The sequence below is a fragment of the Zonotrichia albicollis genome, chromosome 1 (assembly GCF_047830755.1).
Source record: "Zonotrichia albicollis isolate bZonAlb1 chromosome 1, bZonAlb1.hap1, whole genome shotgun sequence".
Lineage (NCBI taxonomy): Eukaryota > Metazoa > Chordata > Aves > Passeriformes > Passerellidae > Zonotrichia > Zonotrichia albicollis.
The window spans coordinates 156,317,806-156,342,719 of record NC_133819.1 but is presented as its reverse complement, the minus strand read 5'-3'; the positions used below and the strand labels follow the sequence as shown (position 1 = coordinate 156,342,719).

The following is a 24,914-nucleotide window of genomic DNA, read 5'->3' as shown; positions in this document are numbered from 1 at the left end:
TGATGCAGATCCATACTTTTGTTCTCCTTCTGTCCCAGGGAGGAGGTGGCCCTGGAAGGGTTTAAGGCCAGGCTTGGACACAGATCCATACTGATGTTTTCCTTCAGTCCCAGGGAGGAGGTGGCTGCCCCGACCCTGAAAGGGCTCAAGGCCAGGGTTGGATGGGGTTTGGAGCAGCCTGGTCGGGTGGGAGGTGTCCCTGCCCATGGCAGTGGGGTGAGATTTTCCAGAATTCCATGAAATTATGGTTCTCAGTGCAAATGGCTCCTGTGGGAGCGACCTGTTGGGCTCTGCAGGAGGGAGGTCCCAGGGACCCTCCCTGGGAGCTCTGATGCCATTGGGAACAGGTGGGATGGAGATGGAGCTCTGCTTCAGGCTCTGGCTGAGCTCCAGGTGGGAATTATCGGACCAACAAAGGCTTCCCTGCTCACTCGCCACACAATTGCCAGGGAAAAGCCTGAGAATCAGCTCACACACAAAAACAAAAACCTAAAACAACACCCATGGCTGTAAACTGAGGTGATTTCAGCCATCCCCAGGTTTGGATGCAGGTGAAGGACTCTGGAGCATGGCATCCTCAAATCCCAGCATCCCAAAATCCCTGCATCCCCAAATCCCAGCATCCTGAAAGCCCAGCATCCCAAAACCCACCTGCTGTAGGCACAGCATCCCCAAATCTCAGGATCATAAAATCTCTGCATCCCAAAATCCCAGCATCCCCAAATCCCAACATCCCAAAATCCCTGCATCCCAAAATCCCAGCATCCCGAAACCCCAGCATCCTGAAACCAGCTGCTGTAGGCACAGCATCCCCAAATCTCAGGATCATAAAATCCCTGCATCCCCAAATCCCAGCATCCCCAAATCCCAGCTGCTGCAGACACAGCATCCCCAAATCCCTCATCCATCCTGCCAGGGACACAAGCTGGAATCATTAGGTTGGAATATTTCACGTGCTGTGATGGAAAACCCCAGAACTGTGTTTGGCTCGAAATTCCTTCACTGAAATAACATCTCTGCCAAGAGTTTTTCATGGAAAACCAGGCCCTGCCAGCTGACAAAACTTCCAGTAGCTTAAAATATTTAAATCCCAGTAATTAAAAACATTTAAAAAATACAGACAAGGTGATTCCACAACTCCTGGGGTTACCCCAGCTGTAATGTGTGTAATTTGAGTAGAAGAATTTGAATAGAAGATGTGTAATCTGAATAGAAGCATGTAATATCACATGGTGGAAAATTTGGAGTTTAAGGTTTAAAGTTTTTTAAGTTTGCAAATTTAAATTCCCAGAAGAACTAAAGCTCAGCAGCACAGCTAAGGAATTCTTCTCACACTTGACAAAAATCCTGTATGGATGAAAATCTGCAGAAAATAAGGCAAATTCTAAACATTTCCCTCTCACTATTGCTTGCTCCCACACAGAGCTCCCTGCCCTGCTGACGGCCAGGATCAGCTGCATCTGCAGCTCATGGAAATGTCATTTTAGCTCTGCAATAACTCAGGAAATCCCTTATGGCTGACATTTTTAACCCCCCAATAACGAAAAGAGACAATTTACAAAAACAATTCAATTTTCCTGCATGTGGTGATGTATTCCCAGATGTGAACCGCTGGCACTGCTGCAAACAGTTTAGTGGTTTTATATTGCCATTTAACATTTTGTGGCACATGAGAGGCTTGAGGTCACTTAAAGAACCACAAGCAAAGGCATCAGCAAAAGCAGGTTTGAAATAAAAGCAAAAGCACAATGAGGTTCATGGGCAAAGTTCACTCAGTGGTTAAAGCACACAGAGACAAAAATCAAATACTGGTCAATCTAAAGCTAAAATCACTCCAGCCTGAATCACCCCAGATCTAAAGGGTGAATGTGAAAAATGCCAACCACTCATTTTTAAAATTTTCAAAGTTTAATTATAACAAAATAGTTATAAAAATAGCAATATAATTAGAATAACAAAAATTTGGACAATTAGGACAATACGAGACAATAGAAACAAAGAGTTACAGACAGTCCAGGTACCTCTTTCTGGGCAAAATAAGCCTGAAAAAAGGACCCACGTTAACAGAGGATTAACCCTTAAAAGCAGCAGCCTGTTGCATATTCATACACCTCATCCATGATGCATAAATTCCATTCAAACACAGGATTCTGTCTGGGCAGTGTCAGCTTCTTCCTCTGAATCCTGACGGCTCTTCAGGGCTGAGCGAGGCGGGAAGAAGTTCGTTTCTTCTGATAAAGGAGCAATAAATTCTTTTGCTCTGAAAGACTGAGGTGTCCTGTGGCTGCTCTCTGGTGTGAGTCCTTTCTTTAAAAAAAGTATCTCACACAGCATAGCTTCTATTTTAACGTTATGTTGTAACCTAAAACTATATTTAACACACTACTTAAGAAAATTAACACAGCATAACTTTCTAACACAACACATATAATATTCATTTGAATATTTGCAAAAAGCCAGTCACAAAATACACATTTTTCACAGTGAAGGATCCCAGGGGAACAGCCCTGGTGTGATAGCTGCAAGCAGTCACACCCCAGACGGAGAGCTGAGGAGCTGGCAGTGATAGAATAGGGATAACATGTTTCTAAAATCATGGAATATTCAGGGGAGTTAGAAAGGAAGGATAGGCCTGGGAAAATGTTAGGCTGCACCTGTATAATCATTTAATCACTATGGTAAATGATATGATTGTTAGATGTGATGATTGTTTGGCAATTGTATATAATTATTGTTTAATAGAAACAAGAATCATGAGAACAGATGTCGGGGGGGTGATGGAAATTAAAAAAAATGCTTGGATGAAATCAATGTATACAATAGAAAAATAGAAGTTGAATAATTAATATGTAGTTACATAATGATAAAGGTATAAAAATGTGTCCATCGTTGTGAAAAGGCTCCAGGAGGCGTTTGCAGGTCACAGGAGAGAGGGTGGACTTTGGCCATGGTCATTTTCCATCCCAGCTGCAATTCTGGCCAGGAGCACTCACTGAAAGTTCCACAGTGAAAAGGTTCCTTTTGGGTTGTTCTTCAGGCAAGAAAAATGAGTTCACAGGGCTGTATGTTAAAGGAGGAGCTTGTTATCCATGCAGCAGGAATTCCTGGGAGCAAATTGTGCTCCTGATAAGCTTGGAGGAGCTCAGAACAGGTGCTGCTTATTGGGGACTGATGGCATTTCTGAGATTATAGAGCAGACTGAGGCTGGGGAAGAGAGGCAGCACCACCTATTTATTGATGAACACCCCTCATGTTTGCCTCAGGAAACTCTTTTTCCTTTCAAACCAGGTATTTCCCTCTTTACCCTCTCATCTCCTAGAGCTGTCGTTTGGAAATTGTCCACCGGAGAGCAGCAGTGAGAGTGGGAAAATCAGCAGCGCTGCGCATGCGCCGCTCCCAGCTGCAGTTCCAGATGCCAACAGCAGGCGGCAGCACGAGCTGCTGGCGCTGCCGAGCGCCCGCCCCGCCCCATCCCGGCCCCGGGGGCTCTGCAATGGTTTGGGATGGAGTGACCTTAAAGCCCGTCCGGTGCCAGCCCTGCCATGGGCAGGGACATCTTCCCCTGGGCTGGGCTGCTCCAGGCCCTGCCCAGCCGGGCTATGGACACAGCCAGGAATGGGGCAGCCACAGCTTCTCTGGGCAGCCTTTGCCAGGGCATCACCACTGCCACAGGGAAGGATTTATAAGAAAGATGGGTCATGATGACTTTAAAAAATGACTCACTGAGTCGGGGGTCTTTAGGAGAAATTGTTGTCAGTTGTCTTCAAAATGGCTCTTGACATCTCTGCATGAGAAGACGTGAAGTTTATCACAGAACCCTGGTGGTTTGACCAGAAAGTTTGAAGTCCTGAACATTCGGCTAAAAAGAGAAATTGGTCCCCACACAGTCTATTCCATAACCCTGACAGCCTGAACTTCTTAACTTTGGGAGAAAATGACAGGTTCAAGGGGGATATGGAATAGGTGGTTTGGGACGGCTGCACCTTCCTGGTACCTCAGCCAATGGGGAAAGGGAGAGGGCAACATGCAGCCAGGAGTTTGGGATAAAAGGAGGTTGCGCCCTCCGAAACCTGGAGAGAGAAACCCCACAGGGGCATGGCTGTGGAAACTCTGTCCCTTTATTTAAATCACGTTTCAAGACTGCTTTTTGGAGACTTGGCTTTTCATAGTGTGGCTTTTCCCCACATACTGAAGGTGCTGGATAGAGCTTAAATTTTGTCAGGAACAAAAGATAAACAGATGCAAAACTATTTACAGAGGACAATAAAATTGGCTTGAAGCAGTGGAGAAAGAGATAAGTGAACTCTAGTGGGTTTTTGACAAGTTCTGTAACACAGAAGGAGCAGCACCTTGTGAAATGGAAAGTTTGAGGCGGCGTCATGTAGGGTATTGGAGTACCCTTTGAAAATGGCTTCCTGATGAATGTTTAGGAATTCTCCAGGACAATAAGAGGATTTCCAGAGAGAGGCGTAGCCATGTAAATTATTTACGGGAAATGTGCTATTTCTGTGTTAGATAGGAAACTCCTTTTAATGAATATTTATAATTTTGCTGGATAAATTCCATGTGGCAAAGTCCCCCTTGAGCTGCAGGACCAGGTGAGATCTACTGTGAGTCCGAGCTGATCAAGAATTCCGGCTTTCTGCTACCTCCAGTTCCATCAGGGATTTCACTCCGCCTGATTCTGGTATCGGGGCTGGGGGGACTCCAGGGGACCCCTGGGGGCGGGCAAGACATGTGACCATGGAATTGGGGGATTGGGATTGGGATTGGCATTGGCATTGGGATTGGGATTGCTGTCCTGTGAGGACACTGGGAGAGTCACAGGACTGGGACTGGAGTCATGTGGGGCTCTGGGGGTAATGAGAGGGGGACACAGGAGATGGTGGGAGTGGGATAGGGGTCATGGGGGGCCTGCAAGACACTGGGTTGGAGGGGGAGATGATGCCAGCATTTGTGCTGAGGTTCTGGGGTGACACTGATGAAACTGGGGAGTGGGATTGCAGTCTGGTGACTGGCCGAGGGGGACAATGGGGGACTCAGGGAGTGACCCCAGGATTTGGGTCGGGATCCTGCTAGGGCTGAGGGGACTTGTAGTCATGGGAGTAGGATTGGGCTTCTGGGAGGCCATGGTGCTGTGGGATTGGGGTCCCTGGGGCTGGGGCACATTGGGGAGGCATAAGTAACGCCAGGATATGGGATCAGGGATGCCAGACATGTTCAGGGGTCTGCTGGCCAGGAGTGCCTCCCTTCCCCGTGGGCTGACCCCACTCCCCTCCCCTGTCCCACACTGATGAACCCTCCCTTTGTCTCCTCTGTGTCCCCTCTGTTTCCCCCAGTGTCCCACACTTGGTCCCTGTGGCCTCTCTTCTTCATGGCCCCCCTGGCTCAGACCCTGGCACTGGTGGCAATGGCCATGGCCACCACAGCTGTCACCACAGTCAATGTGATCCCCCTGGACATGGCCCCGTACTCCTTTGATGACCAGTACCAAGGTTGCGGCCCTGCCATGAGGGCGGCATTGCCGGCCCTCAACCGCTCTGAGTTCCAGCAGAACGAGGAGTTTGCTGAGGTTTGGGTGAAGGCTGCAGCCAAGTGGCAGAGTCGGGGCCCCCCTGTGTCCCCTCTGTCCCCAGACCAGGCCACCGCCATCATGGCCTTCACAATGACTGATCCCAGAACATTCAATCATGTCCTGCGCGTGGCCGGACTTTCCCGCCAGGAATACAGGGACAACTTCCACTTCAAAACACTGCATTTCCTGCTGACTGACGCCCTGTCCACTCTCAGGGATGCTCAGAAAGGGCAGTGTCGGGACGCATTCCTGAAGGTGTGTGACATCCAGTTCGAGGCACAACTTGGGGACACCATCCGGTTCAGTCAATTCATGCTGGTCTTCCCGAGCAAACAAATTGGCGAGTGCCCCAGTGAGGCAAGGCTCGAGATGCGCACATGCCATGGCGTGGAAATCCAGTTTTTCAGTGAACTTCCGGAACCTGCAATCGTGCTGATCCCACCCTTTGAGACCTTCAATGTCACTCAATACACCCGGGAAGGGGACAAGACACAGATCCAGCTCCAGTCCACCGGGACCTACAGCAAATACAACTGCGAATGGCTGCGAGGTGACATTGCAGGGGACAGCCAGGGGGAATGGGGACGGCCATGATAAGGCATAGGGGACAATGACATTGTTTGGGGATGGGGGACAGGGACACCCACAGTGTGTGGTGGGACAAGGATACCCTGGGCTGGGGACACCAAGTCTGGGGACACCCATAGTGGGCACAGGGACAGGAAAACCCATGACAAAGAACAGGGATAGGAACCCCCGCTTCTGGGATGGAACACAAACAGGAACATCCATGCCAGGGGATGACAGGAACAGGGACAGGGACAAGGGACAGGGACGGAGACAGGGACCCCCCAGGGTACCAACCCTGTCCCTCTGATAAAGGCAGTGCTGTGGGCATGGGTCCTGTGTACAGAACACAGGTGGTCCCGGACCTCCCCATGCCACACCCAGAAACCCTGTAACCCCCTGTAATCCCCATGGCAATCCCTGACTCCCCTTGACCTCTGTCACCCCTATGCCTACAATGATTCCCCTGAGCTCCCTGGCCCCCCATACACCCACCGTGTTCCTCCTTGAAACCCTGTCACCTGTCACCTTATGGCCGCCATCTCACCTGTCAGCCCTAAACCCCCATTATGGCCATCCCTGACCCCCTTGCTACCCTGATGGTCCCCCTGATGTCCCTCTCTTTGTCCCTCAGGTGGGAGCATCCCCAGGGCCACCTTCCACCTCGGAGGACTCCTCTTGACCACCGCAGCCCTGGCAGTGGCCACTGAGATCAACTGAGCCACGAGACCACCACGGCTCCAAGGTCACTGTGGTCACTGTGGCAGCCGTGGCCACCATCATCACCAAGGCTCCCTCACCCACAATGTTGCCACAGCCACTGTGACCAGTGTGGCCACCAAGGTCATTGTGCAAACAATTCTATTAAACTGTTCTATCATAAAAATTCCATTAAAGAATTCTGAAAAACCCAGCAAAAAGGGGACCATTCTTAAGCGTGGCTCGATGTCACTCCCCACACCAACACTCATGGGAATGTCTCTTTCTCTCAACCACGAGGATGATCCTCAGGAACATCCCTTTCCCGAGGGAGGAGCCTCACACACATTTCATTCCAAGCAGGAATAGGGGAGGGGAAACTCTGTCTGAAGGGGGACTGGACATTCCCCGGGTCAGCTGATGGATGACTATGCCCAGCTCTGGTACTTCAGCCTCAGTTCTCAATTTGGCGTTTGGTGATTTGGACTGGTTTTAGCCTAATTCAACACTAAAATCAGCAACAGAGCCCTCTCAATGAAGCCCCAATGACCAGAAATGCGGCATTGTCATTTGGCCACATTCCAGGCAGAGAATCCTGCCATACATATTCTGCGCTTCAGGGGCCCTTAACAGCTGGAAACTGGGAAGTACAAGAGGGCAAGTGCAGGTTGTGTCCCTGGGGACAGTCCCCTGTGCCCATCCTGGCTGGTGGGGACCTGCTGGGGCAGTTCTGGAGAAGGACCTGGGGGTGTTGGTGGATGACCAGTGGAGCTGGCGGTGTGGCCTGAGGCCAGGAGGGATGCAGGGGATGTTGGGAAGAGCAGGGCCAGGAAGTCAGGGAGTGTTTGTGCCCCTCTGTCCTGCCTAGTGAAGCACATCAGGAGTGCTGTATCCAGCTCGGTCCAGTGCCATGTCCTGTCCGGGCTGCTCTGGACCCAATTCTGTGCTCAGACATGAGGCTGTCTGATCTGGGAGGTTGGGCCAGGTGCCCACTCTGGGTCCTTCCAGCATGACCCATTCTGGGATTTGGGGATTCTGGCAGCTGCAGTTCAGGAATTGTCCACCGGAGGGCAGCAGCAAGCGCGGGAAATCAGCAGCACTGCTCATGCGCAGCCCCCAGCTGCAGTTCCGGGTGCCAACAGCAGGCGGCAGCACGAGCTGCTGGTGCTGCCAAGCGCCCGCCCCGCCCCATCCCGGCCCCGGGGGCTCTGCAATGGTTTGGGATGGAGCCACCTTAAAGCCCGTCTGGTGCCAGCCCTGCCATGGACAGGGACATCTTCCCCTGGGCTGGGCTGCTCCAGGCTCCCCCCAGCCTGGCCTTGTACACGGCCAGGGATGGGGCAGCCACAGCTTCTCTGGGCAACCTATGCCAGGGCATCACCACCATCACAGGGAAGGATTTTATAGGAAAGATGAGTGGTGATGTCTTTGAGAAATAACTCAAATGTTTGGGGGTCTTTAGGAGAAATTGCTGTCAGTGTCTTCAAAATGGCTCTTGATATGTCTACACAAGAAGACGTGAAGTTTGTCGCAGAACCCTGGTGGTTTGACCAGAAAGGTTGAAGTCCTGAACTTTCAGCTAATAGGAGAAATGGATCCCCACTCAAAGTCAATTCCATAACCCAGACAGCTTTAAATTCTGAACTTTGGGAGTAAATGACAGCTTCAAGGAGGATGTGGTGTAGGTGGTTTGGGACGGCTGCACCTTCCTGGTACCTCAGTGTCCTGGTTTGAGAGGAAGTGAGGTTTTTGGGATGTTGTGGTCAAACCAATAGGTGCTGAGATTTGAATATTGGCACCTGGTGTGGCCTCTGAGGAATTGGATACAACTCTGAGAACACAGAGGGTTAAAAGCAGAGAACTCCCAGGAAACCTTTCTCTTGGTTCCGGTCAGAGAAAGTTTCAGACCTCCCCTGCCCAGCTGCTCTGGACTGGGCGGGGGAAGGGAAGCCATGTGGCCGGGTGAGGTGAGCCAGGGCCCTGAGGATGGAAGGGTGGAGGAGCACCAAGAGGCATCGGGCAGCCACCCCACGCCCTCCAGTAGAGAGAGAGAGAGAGAGAGAGAGAGAGAGCAAGCTGGTGCCTGTGCCACCTTGAAATTTGATAGCATGGCCGGCCAAGAAGGAGAAGGGGGGCGGGGGTTGGGCAGTGAGAAGGTGCCCGGCTGGGCAGCATGGGAGTTCTGGACGTGCAGAGCCTGAGATTTTTAACCCTTTTCTTGGATGATGGAAACCTTACAAATGCCGACCCTCCTGAAGCTGAATGAGAAGGGAGATACAGATGAGATCAGAGGAAATGGGCCACGAGAGAAGTGGAGAAGAATCTTGGGTGAGAGGAGGCGATGGAACGGCCTTTGGCTGGACTTTTCTTGTATAGCCATGGACAGAACCAATTTTTTCCTGTGACTCAGAGACTGCATCTAGGGGAAGGCAATGGCTTGGAGCTGAGAGAGTGCGGTGATGCTATGTGAAGGAGTGTGTGAGCAGAGATGACAGGTGAGGAGGGTGGTGTCCCCTGTGTTCAGTGAAGAAGAAGATCTCTGTTCTCGACACCCATCGGCCCCAGGGGGTGAATGTGGGGGGACTTGTGTCCCAAAAGTGAGAGACTGTTGCTTTTTTGGAACTGGGCAAAGCATCCTTAAAAAGAGAACCCTAAAAGCAACTCTGGTCCATGTGCAGTGGTGAGAGCACTGGACATGGAAGGAAGGTGTCACGAGGGCAAATGATCTCTGGGTAGTGCCATGAGTGACATGGAAACACACAAGGTTTCAACAGTGTTTCCAGAGGAAGCCTATGGCACAAGAGGGCGTCCTCCCTTGTTGATGAACTGAGAATTGATTATCTGAAGGGTGCTGAGAGACTGAGAGTCGCTTACCTGAGGGGTGCTAACTGAATTGAGAATCCAAGGTTTTGTCTTACTGTGATGTGTTGGAAATTGGGGGGAGGTGGAGGAATATTTTTGGAAGGTTTTCATTCTGAGTTCTGTGTTTCTTTTACATATTGTAAGTTAATAAAGGTTTTTTTCCTTTATTCCTAAGCTGGAGCCTGCTTTGCACTATTTCTGCTCACATGTCAGAGTAGACACTAGGGAGAATATCTTTTCATTGGGGCACTGGCGTTGTCCCAGTGTCAAACCATTACAGGAATCTCAAACTTTCTATTCTGTCTCTTATTGCTGACCCTCCAGGTCCCCAATCCCACCGTCCCATATCCTCCCAGTTTCGCCCAGTCTCACTCCCCACTGCTCACTGAGTTGCTGCCACGTCTCAGTGTCATGGTTTGAGCACCACACTCAGATACCATTTGGGGTCCCCTATCAGATGACATCTGCAGAGGATCAGCAATGGGACATCACACCATGATCAATACGATCAAGTGAAGTCAAATTTATTACAAGAACAAACTGTATTTATGCTTTGTTCTACTGTTCGCACCACAAGCTAATGAATTATTGGTTCAGCCTATCTGTGCATGTGTTTCAAACCTTCAGCTGATGGGTTAGTCTTCTTTCTTCATGCATCTCTCTGTGGGTTGCTATTTTGCCCTCATGCGCTCTGCTGTGGTTTTTTGCTCCGTCTTCTTAGTGCGCCCCACATCCTGGACATGTTTTTCTCCTGAGGAGGCTCTTCCTATTTTCAAGCTATGGGGGACAATGTGAAATTCTACTCAGACCTCATAAAGGCTGGCTTGGGGACAGTGTCCATTTTCCTGCAAAAATCCCTCAACAGACATCCCTGTAGGCACCTTGAGCCTGGAGATGATCTCCTGGGGAAGTGTCTGAGTGACTTCCCTGGCCTTGTTGGTATAACAGAAGAAGTTTTGGAACCCCAAAAAAGGAATCCACTAACACCAGGAGATACCTGAGCCTATGTGTCCATAGTAGCTCAGAAAATCCATTTGCCAGTAATCCCCAGAAGTGTTTCCTCTTTCAGTGATGCCTGGAGGGAATGGTTTTGAATTCAAAGGGTTTTTTTGAAAACAGATCTGGCATTGCTCTGTAACAGACTTGACTGTTTTGTCCTAAAGACACTGAGGATCTGAGGCTGCAGACCAGTCCCCATCTCATCAATTCCCCAGAGCTTTGCTGGTGCTTTTCTCCTTTACAAATTGCAGCATCAGTTGGGGAGGCCCGGACCAGGTTATTGGGAGTTACCTCTCACCAACCCACCCATCCACCCTCTTTATTGTGGGCTTTTAGATAACAGTCAGGTCTGTTACAGAGCAATGCCAGATCTGTTTTCAAAAAACCCCTTTGAATTCAAAACCATTCCCTCCAGGCATCACTGAAAGAGGAAACACTTCTGGGGATTACTGGCAAATGGATTTTCTGAGCTACCATGGCAACATGGGCTCAGGTATCTCCTGGTGTTAGTGGATCCCTTTTTTGGGGTCCAGAACTTCTCCTACCACACCAACAAGGCCAGGGAAATCACCCAGGTACTCCTCCAAGAGATCATCCCCAGGCTCCAGGTGCCTACAGGGATGTCATCTGATAACGAACCCTAGTTGGTGTCTGAGGTGTGACAGTAACTCAGTGAGCAGTGGGGAGTGGGACTGGGGGAAAGTGGGGGAACATGGGATGGTGAGATTAGGGTCCTGGGGGGTGAGCAATAGGAGAGAGAATAGACAGTTTGAGTTGTCCTGAAGGTGCTGCATAGAGCTTAAAGAAGAATGAGCAAAAAACAATGAATGGATGTAGAAGTGTGAGCAGAGCTGGGCAAAGGTGGCTGGAACTTGTGGAGAAAGAGATAAAGGGCACTCCTGTGAGGCGTTTTTGGCAAATTCTTTAACACAGAAGGAGCAGCAATGTCTGCTAAAAGTGAAAGTTCAAGTTGAGGTCTTCTGGCGTATTGGGGCACACTGAGAAAACTCATTATTAGAACTCTCCAGGACCATAAAAGGATTTCAAGAAAGAGGTGGAGCCATGCAAATTATTGCTAGGAAAAGTGCTGTTTCTGTGCTAGGTGAGGGACACATTATAACGAACATTTGCAATTGTGGTGGGTGAAGACCCTGTGGCAAAGTCCCCCGTGACCTGCAGGACCAGGAGAGATCCACTGTGAGTCTCAGCTGATAAAGAATTCCAGCTTTTTGATACCTCCAGTTCCATCAGGGAGCTCACTCCGGCTGATTTTGGTATCGGGGCTGGGGGGACAGCTGAGGACACTTGGGGGGGACATGGAACTGAGCAATTGGGATTGCGCACATGGGGGGACACTGGGGGAGTCACAGGTCTGGGATCGGGGTAATGGGGGGGCTCTGAGGGAAAATGTGGGGGGACATGGGATGGTGGGAGTGGGATTGGGGTCATGAGGGGCCCTAAAAGACACTGTGGGGGAGAGGGTGATGCCTGGATTTGGGTTGAGGTGTTGGGGTGACACCGAAGAAATTGGGGAAGGGGAGTGGGAGTGGGGTCTGGGCATGAGCCGAGGGGAACACTGAGGGGCTCAGGGAGTGACCCCAGGATTTGGGTTGGGATCCTGCTGGGGATCACGGAGTCATGGCAGTAGGATTGGGCTTCTGGGGGCAGGAAGACATGGTACTGTGGGATTGGAATTGGAATCGCGGGGACATGGAGACATCGGAGACACATAAATAACCCCAGGATTTGGGTTTAGGGACCCCAGACATGCCCAGAGGTCTGCTGGCCAGGAGTGCCTCCCTTCCCCCTGGGCTGACCCCACTTTTCTCCCCAGTCCCTCACTGATGAACCCTCTCCATGTCTCCTCTGTGTCCCCTCTGTTTCCCCCAGTGTCCACACTTGGTCGCTGTGGCCTCTCTTCTCCATGGCCCCCCTGGCTCAGACCCTGGCGCTGCTGGCAATGGCCATGGCCACCACAACTGTCAATGTGATCCCCCTGGACATGGCCCCAGACTCCTTTGATGATCAGTACCAGGGCTGTGGCCCTGCCATGACTGCAGCATTGCCAGCCCTCAACCGCTCTGAGTTCGAACAGAATGAGAAGTTTGCCCAGGTTTGGGTAAAGGCTGCAGCCGAGTGGCAGAGTCGGGGGACCCCTGAGTCCCCTCTGACCCCAGACCAGGCCACCGCCATCATGGCCTTCACAATGGACGGCCTCCGCAGCGCATTCAATGATGCCGTGCGCGTGGCCGGGCGCTCCAGCCAGGAATACCGAGACAACTTCCACTTCAAAACGCTGCATTTCCTGCTGACCCAGGCCCTGTTGATGCTGAGGGACACTCGGGGACCGCAGTGTCACATCATGTACTGCAACGTGGAAGGTGTCCAGTTCAAGGCAGAGCCCGGTGACTTTGTCCGGTTCGGTCAATTCATGTCAGCATCACGGATGGAAAGAATTCACTGGTACTCTGGGAATGACACAGTTTTCCATGTGTACACGTGCCATGGCACAGAGATCCAGCTATTCTCCCACTATCCTGGTGAGGTTCTGATCCCACCCTTTGAGACCTTTAAGGTCGTCAACGTCAGCAATATAGGAAAGGGGAGGAAGATTCAGCTCCGCTCCAACGGGACCTCCAGCAACTACAACTGCGAGTGGCTGCAAGGTGACACTACAACCCTGGGGGATGGAGACACCCACTGTGGCCTTGGGGACACCCATGAGAAGGCACAGGGACAATGGCACTCACTGGGCATGTGGGACAGGGACATGGGCACCCACTTTGTAGGTGGGACGAGGACACCCATGGCTGGGAACCAGGGATACCCAGTGCTGGGGACACTCAGTGGGGATGAGGGGATAGCAACACCCAGTTCTGGGGACACCAACTGTGTACAGGGGACACTCAGGACAGGGCACAGGGGGTGGGGACACTGACTGAGAGTTTGACAACAGGGACAGCCCTGCCAGGCGACAGCAAGGACAGAGACAGGAATGTCCCTATTCCGATCCTGTCCCTCCCCACCAAAGGTAGTGCTGTGGACATGGGCTCCGTGTGGTGGATGTGGGTGGGCTGGGCTCCCTCATGTCCCCTCCTGAACCCCTGTCACCCTCTGTCACCTGCCATGGCACCCCCTGACTCACCCTGACCTCTGTCGCCTCTAAGCCCACCATGACCCTCCTGAAATCCCCAGGCCCTGTGCCCTCCTGTATCCCCCACAACACGCTGTCACCTGTCAACTCATGGCCTCCATCTCTCCTGTCACCCCTAACCCTCCAATATGCATGTTACCAACCCCCTCACTCCCCACACGGTCCCCCTGATGTCCCTCTATTTGTCCCCCAGGTGGGAGTGTCTCCACGGCCACCTTCAACCTCAGAGGATTCATCCTGGCCACCACAGCCCTGGCAGTGGCCACTGGGATCCTCTGAGCCACGAGACCACCATGGCCTCCAAGGTCACTGTGGCCAGTGTGGGCACCCTGACCACCAAGACCAGCAGGACCCGCAGAGAAATGAGGCCACCACAGCCACTCTAGCCATCATGGTCACTATAATCACCAAGGTCACTGTGGCCACCATGATCACGTAGAATCCCTCAGCCACAAGGCTACCACAGCCATCGTGGCTAGCAATGCTATTTTGCAATGCAATTGTATTAAAAAATTCAATCAAAACTATTCCATTAAATAAGTCTGACAAAGCCAGCAAAAAGTGACATTTCCTAAGCAGGCCTCGATGTCACTCTCCACACCAACACTTGTGGCAATGTTTCTTTTTTGCAGCCTTGAGGAAGAACCCTGGGGAGCATCCACATCCTAAAGGAGGAGCGTCATGCAGATTTCATTCCAAGCAGGAATAGGGAAGGGGTATCTCTGTGTGAAAGGGGACTGGACATTCCCAGGGTCAGCTCATGGATGTCCAGGCCCAGCTATGGCGCTTCACTATCAGTTGTGAATTTTGGTTGGTAATTTGGGCTGGTTTTAGCCCAATTCAGCACCAAAATTAGCAGCAGACCCCTCTCAATGCACCCCCAATGGCCACAAATAGGGCATTGTCCCTTGGTCCCATTCCAGACAGAGTATCCTGCCATATCCTGTATTTTGGGGGATGTTAAAAGCTGGAAATTGGGACGTTCAAGAGGGCAAGTGCAGGTCCTGTCCCTGGGGAGGGGTTGTGCCCAGTGCCCATCCTGGCTCGTGGGGACCTGCTGGGGCAGCTCTGGAGATGGACATGGGGATGCTGGTGAGTGACCAGTGTAGGTGGCTGTGTGTCCTGGGAACAGGAGGGATCCAGGGGGCATCAGAAGTGCAGGGCTGGGAGGTCAGGGAGTGTTTGTGCCCCTCTGCCCTGCCCAGGGAGGCACATCAGGAGTGCTGTGTGCAGCTCTGCCCAGTGCCATGTCCTGTTCTGGGCTGCTCTGGACTCAATCCTGTACTCAGGGATGATGCTGCCTGAGCTGGGAGGTTGGGCCAGGTGCCCACTCTGGGTCCTTCCAGCCTGACCCATTCTGCGATCTGGGGATTCTGGCAGTTGTGGTTTGGGAATTGCACACAGAAGGGCAGCAGCAAGTGCAGGAAATCAGCAGCACTGTGCAAGCACCGTCCCCAGCTGCAGTTCCAGGTGCCAACAGCAGGTGGCAGCACGAGCTGCTGGCATTGCCGAGCGCCCGCCCCGCTCCATCCTTGCCCCGGGGGCTCTGCATTGGTTTGGAATGGAGCAACATTAAGGCCTGTCTGGTGCCAGCCCTGCCATGGGCAGGGACATCTTCCCCTGGGCCAGGCTGCTCCAGACCCTGCCCAGCATGGCCTTGGACACAGCCAGGGGTGGACCAGCCAGAGCTTCTCTGGGCAACATGTGCCAGGGCATCACCACCATCACAGGAAACGATTTTATAGGAAAGATGGGTGGTGATGCCTTTGAAAAACGACTCAGAGTGTTGCCTGTCTTTAGGAGAAATTGTTGTCAGTTGTCTTCAAAATGGCTTTCGGTATGTCTACACAAGTAGACATGAAGTTTGTCACAGAACCCTGGTGGTTTGACCAGAAAGGTGGAACTCCAGAACTTTCAGCTGGTCATGGGTCCCCACATTTTCTACTCCATACCCAGAGAGCCTGAACTTCTGAACTTGTGGGAAAATGACAGCTTCTGGGGGGATGTGGTGTAGGTGGTTTGGGACGGCTGAACCTTCTTGGAATCTCTGCCAATGGGGAAAGGGAGAGGGCAACATGTGGCCAGGAGTTTGGATAAAAGGAGGCTGTGCCCTCCGAAACCTGGAAAGAGAAACCCAACAGGGGTATGGCTGTGGAAACTCTGTCCCTTTATTGCAATCAAGTTTCAAGACTGATTTGTGGAGACTTGGCTTTTCATAGTGTGGGTCTTCCTCACATACTGAATCTGCTGGGTGGAGTTTAAATTTTGTCAGGAACAAGTTATAAACAGATGTAAAACTATTCACAGAGCAGAATAAAAGTGGCTTCAAGCAGGTGAGAAAGAGATAAAGTGAACTCTAGTGGGTTTTTGACAAGTTCTGTAACACAGAAGGAGCAGCACCTTGTGAAATGGAAAGTTTGAGGCGGCGTCATGCAGGATATTGGAGCACCCTTTGAAAATGGCTTCCTGATGAATGTTTAGGAATTCTTCAGGACAATAAGAGGATTTCCAGAGAGAGGCGTAGCCATGTAAATTATTTACGGGAAATGTGCTACTTTTGTTTTAGATAGGAAAACCCTTTTAATGAATATTTATAAGTTTTCTGGATAAATTCCGTATGGCAAAGTCCCCCCTGAGCTGCAGGACCGGGTGAGATCTACTGTGAGTCCGAGCTGATCAAGAATTCTGGCTTTCTGTTACCTCCAGTTCCATCAGGGATTTCACTCTGGCTGATTCTGGTATCGGGGGCTAGGGGGACCCCAAGGGACCCCTGGGGGGCGGGCAAGACATGTGACCATGGAATTGGGATTGGAATCGACGTTGGGGGATTGGGATTGGCATTGGGATTGGGATTGCTGTCCTGTGAGGACACTGGGAGAGTCACAGGACTGGGACTGGGGTCATGGGTTGCTCTGGGGGAAAGTGAGGAGGGACACAGGAGATGGTGGGAGTGGGATTGGGGTCATGGGGGGACTGGGAGACATGGGAGGAGGGCAGGGGGTGATGCCTGGATTTGTGCTGAGGTTCTGGGGTGACACTGAAGAAACTGGGGAATGGGAGTGGGATTGGGTCCTGGAGACGGGCCAAGGGGGACAATAGGGGACTCAGGGAGTGACCCCAGGATTTGAGTTGGGCTCCTGTGGGGGCTGAGGGACTTGTGGTCATGGGAGTAGGATTGGGCTTCTGGGAGGCCATGGTACTGTGGGATTGGGGTCCCTGGGGGTCTGGGGGACATTGGGGAGGCATAAGTAACCCCAGGATATGGGATCGGAGACCCCAGACACGTCCAGGGTCTGCTGGCCAGGAGTGCCTCCCTTCCCCCTGGGATGACCCCACTCACCTCCCCTGTCCCTCACTGATGAACCCTCCCTGTGTCCCCTCTGTTTCCCCCAGTGTCCCACACTTGGTCCCTGTGGCCTGTCCTCTTCATGGCCCCCCTGGCTCAGACCCTGGCACTGCTGGCAATGGCCATGGCCACCACAGCTGTCAATGTGATCCCCCTGGACATGGCCCCGTACTCCTTTGATGACCAGTACCAAGGTTGCGGCCCTGCCATGAAGGCGGCATTGCTGACCCTCAGTGGGTCTGAGTTCCAGCAGAACGAGGAGTTTGCTGAGGTTTGGGTGAAGGCTGCAACTGCGTGGCAGAGTCGGGGCCCCCCTGTGTCCCCTCTGTCCCCAGACCAGGCCACCGCCATCATGGCCTTCACAATGACTAACCCCAGAACATTCAATGATGCTGTGAGCGTGGTCGGGCGTTCCCGCCAGTTATACCGGGACAACTTCCAATTCAAAACACTGCATTTCCTGCTGACTGACGCCCTGTCCACTCTCAGGGACGCTCAGAAGGGGCAGTGTCGGGACGCGGTCCTGAACGTATGTAACACCCGGTTCGAGACACAGCGTGGTGCCACCGTCCGGTTCAGTCAATTCATGATGGTGTTCCAGAGCGAAGAAATTGGCGAGTGCCCCAGTGAGGCAAGGCTCGAGCTGCGCACATGCCATGGTGTGGAAATCCAGTTTTTCAGTGAATTTCCGGAACCTGCAATCGTGCTGATCCCACCCTTTGAGACCTTCAAGGTCACCCAATACACCCAGGAAGGGGACAAGACACAGATCCAGCTCCAGTCCACCGGGACCTACAGCAAATACAACTGCGAATGGCTGGGAGGTGACACTACAGGGGACAGCCTGGGGGAATGGGGACGGCCATGATAAGGCACAGGGGACAATGACACTGACTGGGGATGGGGGACAGGGACACCCACAGTGTGTGGTGGGACAAGGATACCCTGGGCTGGGGACACCAAGTCTGGGGACACCCATAGTGGGCACAGGGAGAGGAACAGCCATGACAGAGAACAGGGATGGGGATCCCCGCTTCTGGGAGGGAGCAGACACAGGAACATCTGTGCCAGGGGACAAGGAAAAGGGACAGAGACAGGGACCCTCCCAGGGTACCAACCTGTCCCTATCTGATAAAGGCAGTGCTGTGGGCATGGGCCCTGTGTACAGAACATGGGTGGGCCAGGACCCCCCATGCCACTCCCTGAAACCCTGTAACATCCCTTTAACCCTCTGTAACCCCCCATGGCAATCCCTGACTCCCCTTGACCTCTGTCACCCCTAAGCCTACAATGCCTCCCTTGACCTCCCTGGCCCCCCGGTACCCGCCCTGTGTTCCTCCTTGACACCGTGTCATCTGTCACCTCATGGCCCCCATCTCACCTATCACCCCTAACTTCCCATTATGGCCATCCCTGACCCCCTTGCTACCCTGATGGTCCCCCTGATGCCCCTCTTTGCCCCTCAGGTGGGAGCATCCCCAGGGCCACCTTCCACCTCGGAGGACTCCTCTTGACCACCGCAGCCCTGGCAGTGGCCACTGGGATCATCTGAGCCACGAGACCACCACGGCTCCAAGGTCACTGTGGTCACTGTGGCAGCCGTGGCCACCATCATCACCAAGGCTCCCTCACCCACAATGTTGCCACAGCCACTGTGACCAGTGTGGCCACCAAGGTCATTGTGCAAACAATTCTATTAAACTGTTCTATCATAAAAATTCCATTAAAGAATTCTGAAAAAGCCAGCAAAAGGGGACCATTCTTAAGTGGGGCTCGATGTCACTCCCCACACAAACACTCGTGGGAATGTCTCTTTCTCTAAACCACGAGGATGATCCTCAGGAACGTCCCCTTCTCAAGGCAGGAAACTCATACACATTTCATTCCAAGCAGGAATAGGGGAGGGGAAACTCTGTCTGAGACAGCATTGGACATTCCCAAGGTCAGCTGATGGATGGCCAGGCCCAGCTCTGGTGCTTCAGCCTCAGTTGTCAAATTGAGGTTGGTGATTTGGGCTGGTTTAAGCCCAATTCAGCACCAAAATCAGCAGCAGACCCCTCTCAATGCAGTCCCAATGGCCAGAAATGCGGCATTGTCCTTTGGCCACATTCCAGGCAGAGCATCCTGCCACATCCTGCAGTTCAGGGGCCTTAACAGCTGGAAACTGGGAGGTTCAAGAGGGCAAGGGCAGGTCCTGTCCCTGGGGACAGTGCCCCAGTGCCCATCCTGGCTGGTGGGGACCTGCTGGGGCAGCTCTGGGGAATGATTTGGGGGTGTTGGTGGGTGACCAGTGGAGCTGGCTGTGTGGCCTGGGGCCTGGAGGGATGCAGGGGATGTTGGGAAGAGCAGGGCCAGGAAGTCAGGGAGTGTTCGTGCCCCTCTGCCCTGCCCAGGGAGGCACATCAGGAGTGCCGTGTCCAGCTCTGTCCTGTGCTCTATCCAGCTCTGCCCAGTGCCATGTCCAGTTCTGGGCTGCTCTGAACACAATCCTGGTCTCAGGGATGTCGCTGCCTGAGCTGGGAGGTTGGGCCAGGTGCCCACTCTGAGTCCTTCCAGCCTGACCCATTCTGGGATTTGGGGATTTTGGCAGTTGCAGTTCAGGAATTGTCGACCGAAGGGCAGCAGTGAGTGCGGGAAATCAGCAGCACTGCGCATGCGCCGCCCCCAGCTGCAGTTCCAGGTGCCAACAGCAGGCGGCAGCACGAGCTGCCGGCTCTACTGAGCGCCCGCCCCGCCCCATCCCGGCCCCGGGGGCTCTGCAATGGTTTGGGATGGAGCGACCTTAAAGCCCGTCTGCTCCCAGCCCTGCCATGGACAGGGACATCTTCCCCTGGGCTGGGCTGCTCCAGGCTCTGCCCAACTTGGCCTTGGACATGGCCAGGGATGGGGCAGCCAGAGCTTCTCTGGGCAGCCTGTGCCAGGGCATCACCACCATCACAGGAAAGGATTTTATAGGAAAGATGAGTGGTGATGTCTTTGAAAAATGACTCAGAGGTTTGGGGGTCTTTAGGAGAAATTGTTGTCAGTGTCTTCAAAATGGCTTTCGGTATGTCTACACAAGAAGACATGAAGTTTGTCACAGAACCATGGTGGTTTGACCAGAAAGTGGGAAGTCCTGAACTTTTGGCTAATACGAGAAATTGGTCCCCACACAGCCTATTCCATCACCCGGACAGCCTGAACTTCTGAATTTTTGGAGAAAATGACAGCTTGAAGGAGTATATGGGGTAGGAGGTTTGTGACAGCTGCACCTTTTCTGTACCTCAGCCAGTGGGGAAAGGGAGAGGGCAATATGCGCGAGGGAGTTTGGGATAAAAGGAGGCTGCGCTCTCCAAAACCTGAAGAGAGAAACCTCATGGCGGGGGTATGGCTGTGGAATCTCTGTGCCTTTATTGGAATCAAGTTTCAAGACTTCTTTGTGGACCCTTGGTTTTTCATGGTGTGGCTTTTCCCCTCATGGCGCAGGTGCTGGTCAGAGCTTAAAGTCTGACTGGCAAAAATGATAAAAGGACATATAAGTATTTACAGAGGACAATAAACATGGCTCAAAGTAGTGGAGAAAGAGATAAAAGGGAACTCCAGCAGGGTTTTTGGCAAGTTCTGTAACACAGAAGGAGCAGCGCCTGCCAAAAGCAGAAGTTTGGGTGACGTCATCTGGAATATTGGGGCAATTAGTGAAAATGACCTCCAGATTACTTCTTAGGAGTTCTTCAGAAAAACAAAAGGAGAGGCAGAGCCATGGCACTTATTTACAGGAAATGTGCTGGTTTTGTATTCGCTAATAAGTCAATTTTAATAAATATTTAAAAGTACAGTGGATAGAAGTGGCAAAGTCCCACCAAGCTGCAGGACCGGGAAGGATCTGCAGTGAGTCTGAGCCGATAAAGAATTCTGGCTCTCTGATGCCTCCAGTTCCACCAGGGAGTTCACTCTGGCTGATTTTGGTATCAGGGGCTGGGGGAACTCCAGGGGACACTTGGAAGGGGAGAGAGGGGACCTTGGCATTGTGACTGGGTCCCTGGGGGGGACACTGGGGGGACCCTGGGAAAGAATGTGATGTGGGGTTGGAGTCCTTCAGGAAGCTGTGGGACAGTGGGGACATGGGACTGAGGCTCACAGTGTTCTGGGGGGCAGCAGGGGAGACCTGGGGGTGTGACTGGGCCATGGGAGGGCTAGAGGACTCTGCAGGGGGCAGAGGGTGATCCTGGGATTGGGGCTGGGGTCCTGGGGTGTATCGTTTCCAACAACCCCAAAGGGGACACCAGATTGGGAGTGGGGTTGTGGTCTGGGGGTGGGCTGAGAGGGAAACTGGGAGTTCAGAGAGTGACCCCAGATTTGGGTTGGGGTCTTGGGGGGGGGCTGAGAGGACCCCAGGGGAATGACCCAAAACGGTGGGAGTGGGATTGGGGTCCCTGGGGGGGAACTGGAGGACACCAGAGCCACTAGAATTGACCCCAGGATTTGGAATCAGGGTTCCAGGAAATATCCTGGGGTTGCCTGGCCAGGGATGCCTCCTCTTCCTGGGCTGAACCCACTCTCCCTCCCCAGCCCCTCCCCAAGGAAGCCTCCCCATGTCCCTCCGCATCCCCCTGTGTCCCATCAGTGTCTCCTGGTACCCAGCAGTGTCCCCTCAGCATCCCCTGGTATCGCTCAGTGTCTTCCCTGTGTCACACAGTCTGTCCTCTGTGTTCCCTCTATGTCCCACAGTGTCCCACACTGGTCCCTGTGGCCTCTCCTCCATGGCCCCCTTGGCTCACACCCTGGCACTGCTGGCAATGACTGTGGCCACTGCGGACATCAAGGTGGTGCCCCTGCACATGGCCCAGAACTCCTTTGATGACCAGTACCTCAACTGTGGCCCTGCCATGACTGAGGCCTTGCCGGCCCTCAATGGCTCTGAGCTGTCAGGACAGTGCAGGACCGCATGGACAGCAGAGATTGGGTAGTGTCTGGGGCCACTTGGGCACTTCCCCATAGAGGGGTTTGGGAGTGGCAATGTCAGGGACACCTCCTTAGGTTCCTTGGCTGCCTCGCCTGATGTAGCAATGAATTGCCACTTGATTGCCTGGCGTATAAAAGATGTATCAAAAACATGATCCTTGCTCACCTGGTGTATCAAATGTTTATCAGAAATATGATCCTAGCTTGCCTGGTGTATCAAAAGTTTCCGAAAATTTGCTGCTGTGTCACCTGATGTATCTGCTACAGCTCCTTTAACGTCTTTCCTGCAGAGCGCCTCATTTCCTAAAATAAAGGAAATCCTGGAGTTTTTGTTAGAGGCAACTTAAGGCTTTATTTTTCAAACCTTGATCTTCAAAGAGATGCTGGAGAAATGTTCCTCCCTATTTCCTCGTTCACTGCAGCCCTTCAGAAAGGACCTGGAGGGGTTGGAGCGTGTCCAGCGAGGGGATGGAGTTGGGGAAGGGTCTGAAGCACCAGGAAGGGCTGAGGGAACTGGTGAAGGCTGTTCATCACAATTAAAAAAGGATGAATAATCACTCTGGGGCTAGTTGCAAAGTTCTGAGGTAACACAAGAGAACATGCATTGGGAGGAAAAAAAAAAAAAGAAACAGAATGAAGAAGGATAAACAATAAAATAGATAAATGGGGACAAAGGCAGCACGGCCCATTTATTTATGGAAGAAAATCCTGATATTTGGCTCAGGAAGCTCTTTTTCCTTTCAAATCTGGGATTTTTCCTCTTTACTGTCTCATCTCCTGGAGGTGTAGTTTGGGAATTGTCCACAGGAGGGCAGCAGTGAGTGGGGCACATCAGTGCCACTGCACATACTCCACCCCCAGCTGCAGTTCCGGGTGCCAACAGCAGGCGGCAGCACAAGCTGCTAGCACTGCCGAGCGCCCGCCCCGCCCCATCCCGGCCCTGGGGGCTCTGCAATGATTTGGGATGGAGAGACCTTAAAGCCCATCCAGTGCCAGCCCTGCCATGGGCAGGGACACCTTCCCCTGGGCCAGGCTGCTCCAGGGCCTGCTCAGACTGGCCTTGAAACCTTCCAGCATGGGGCAGCCACAGCTTTGTTAAAGATGGGAAACATGATGATTGGCTCTCACAATTAAGGGATGAATATTGTGTATATGTTAAGAAAAATTTTGTTGATGTATGGTTATGTTATGGTGGTTTGTTATTCAGACACCCTTTGTTCTCCCCATAGTCCCCTTTCCCCCTCTGTATTGTTCCCACTGGATGGCCCTCGTTGTCTGGGTTGTCAGGGACACATGGAGGGAGGGCGTGTACCTGTGCCCCTTGCATGGGACGGTTTGGTATAGGGCAAAGCCTCTTGCTGGGGGGGCGTGGCATGTCAACAACTCACCTCCAATCAGACTGCAGGAAGGTCTCCACCAATGGACAGCAAGGAAGCGTCAACTGGCAGACTTTGGGAGGGGCCAGGGATATAGAAGGAAAATTTTTGTATATGTATGACTATTGATGGATATGTATCTGGCTGATGCAACTCCAGGGGTATCAAAGGCAGAGCTACCATTTTGTGGCCTCAGCTAAGCACACTACTTAGGATTCAAGTGGAACAATTTTGCTATCGAACATTTGAGCAGAAAGATTCACCTTGCCAGTGGTTTCCTTGCAGAAAGAAGACAGAAGAGTCCTGTGAATTAATTCATGAGAAAAGAAAGAAGCTATTGGGAATTTCCCCATAGGTGTCTCAAGTGGCTCGATGATGCTGCCTCCTTTTGATCCCAATTTCCCGGCCATATTTCCCTCTTCCCTTCCCTATTGGTGGAGGTATTCGGAAGGTGCTGACTTCCCAGTCCAGCCACTGCATGTCTCCCTTGCTACACACCCTGGCCTTCTGTAACTCAGACACATGACCATTAAAATGAGCTTTCACTTTACCCTGGGTGGGGAAATTAAAATTCTTAAGCCTGCTAATTCTTTCTTCTTCTGCTTGAAGTTCAGGAATTTCACAGGACTTTGTCTGAGCAGAGGTCTGTCTGTATCAATGACGAACATTTTCTGAAACTGATAGTTTCTCTGGTCACTTCCTTATCTACAAGTCCCTGGCCCTATCTACCACCAGATCCACACAAACTGTTTGTGAAGAAGCATTCGTCTTATTCCTTTCACGGCTGAATTAATTGTGGTGTGGAAATTTGAGTGTGCTTTTGTTTAAATCCTGAATAAGTGGGAAAACAAAGAATTTGGGCAAGAATGCAAATAAATGAATTTCCAAAGAAGAAAAAGGCAGTCAGGGAGATGTTGAGGGGACATGGAATGGGGAGGATTTTCTTTTTCCTCTCCTCTTCCTCTTCTCTTTTCTTTTTTTTCCTTTTCCTCTGGGGAAAATGGCAGTGGTGGCCTTGGTCACCACCTTTTTCTGGGTGTCATGCTGGTCATGGTGATCATGGAGACCATGGAGACTCTGAGAAAAAACTGTTCACTTTAAACTGTTAAAGGTTTGTTAAACCCCAACAAACACAACAAAGGGACTGATTTAGGAAAATAGGCAGCACTGGGAGTGCGGTCAATTGCCAGTGGCTCGTCCACAAAATGGCTGCTTCGCCTTTTATGCCCCCGGTGTTGCATCAGCTAAACCTGGCTCTTCCAAAGTCTGCCATTCAACACTTCTTCACCATCCATTGGTGGAGACCTCCGTGTACCTTGACTGGAGGTGAGGTGAGGCATGTCAGGCCTCCCCAGCAATAGGCTTTGCTGCATACCAAGCTGCCCAATGCCAGGG

The 24,914-nt window shown here is 52.1% G+C and overlaps 3 protein-coding genes across 4 annotated transcripts; all 3 read left to right on the top strand.

The window, feature by feature from the left end:
- Positions 1–140: 140 nt before the first annotated feature.
- Positions 141–7,361, top strand: LOC102068959 (erythroblast NAD(P)(+)--arginine ADP-ribosyltransferase-like). The gene is made up of 3 exons (XM_074559624.1): positions 141–4,687; positions 5,340–6,125; positions 6,777–7,361. Exons 2-3 carry the CDS (start codon positions 5,375–5,377, stop codon positions 6,860–6,862), a joined length of 837 nt encoding a protein of 278 aa, XP_074415725.1. The 5' UTR covers positions 141–4,687; positions 5,340–5,374; the 3' UTR covers positions 6,863–7,361.
- A 4,467-nt stretch (positions 7,362–11,828) lies between these two features.
- Positions 11,829–14,135, top strand: LOC106630293 (erythroblast NAD(P)(+)--arginine ADP-ribosyltransferase-like). Its single transcript, XM_074535618.1, has 3 exons — positions 11,829–11,899; positions 12,593–13,368; positions 14,050–14,135. Exons 2-3 carry the CDS (start codon positions 12,627–12,629, stop codon positions 14,133–14,135), a joined length of 828 nt encoding a protein of 275 aa, XP_074391719.1. The 5' UTR covers positions 11,829–11,899; positions 12,593–12,626.
- Positions 14,136–16,434: 2,299 nt separating this feature from the next.
- On the top strand, positions 16,435–18,966 carry LOC113460645 (erythroblast NAD(P)(+)--arginine ADP-ribosyltransferase-like). 2 transcript variants are annotated; one of them, XM_074559636.1, is made up of 3 exons: positions 16,435–16,594; positions 17,250–18,026; positions 18,669–18,965. In XM_074559636.1, the coding sequence occupies exons 2-3, from the start codon at positions 17,285–17,287 to the stop codon at positions 18,752–18,754; spliced, it is 828 nt and encodes a 275-aa protein (XP_074415737.1). In that variant the 5' UTR covers positions 16,435–16,594; positions 17,250–17,284; the 3' UTR covers positions 18,755–18,965. The 2 variants fall into 2 exon arrangements, with proteins under 2 accessions (XP_074415737.1, XP_074415746.1); XM_074559645.1 differs by having other exon boundaries at positions 16,460–16,517; positions 18,669–18,966.
- The last annotated feature ends 5,948 nt before the right edge of the window (positions 18,967–24,914 follow it).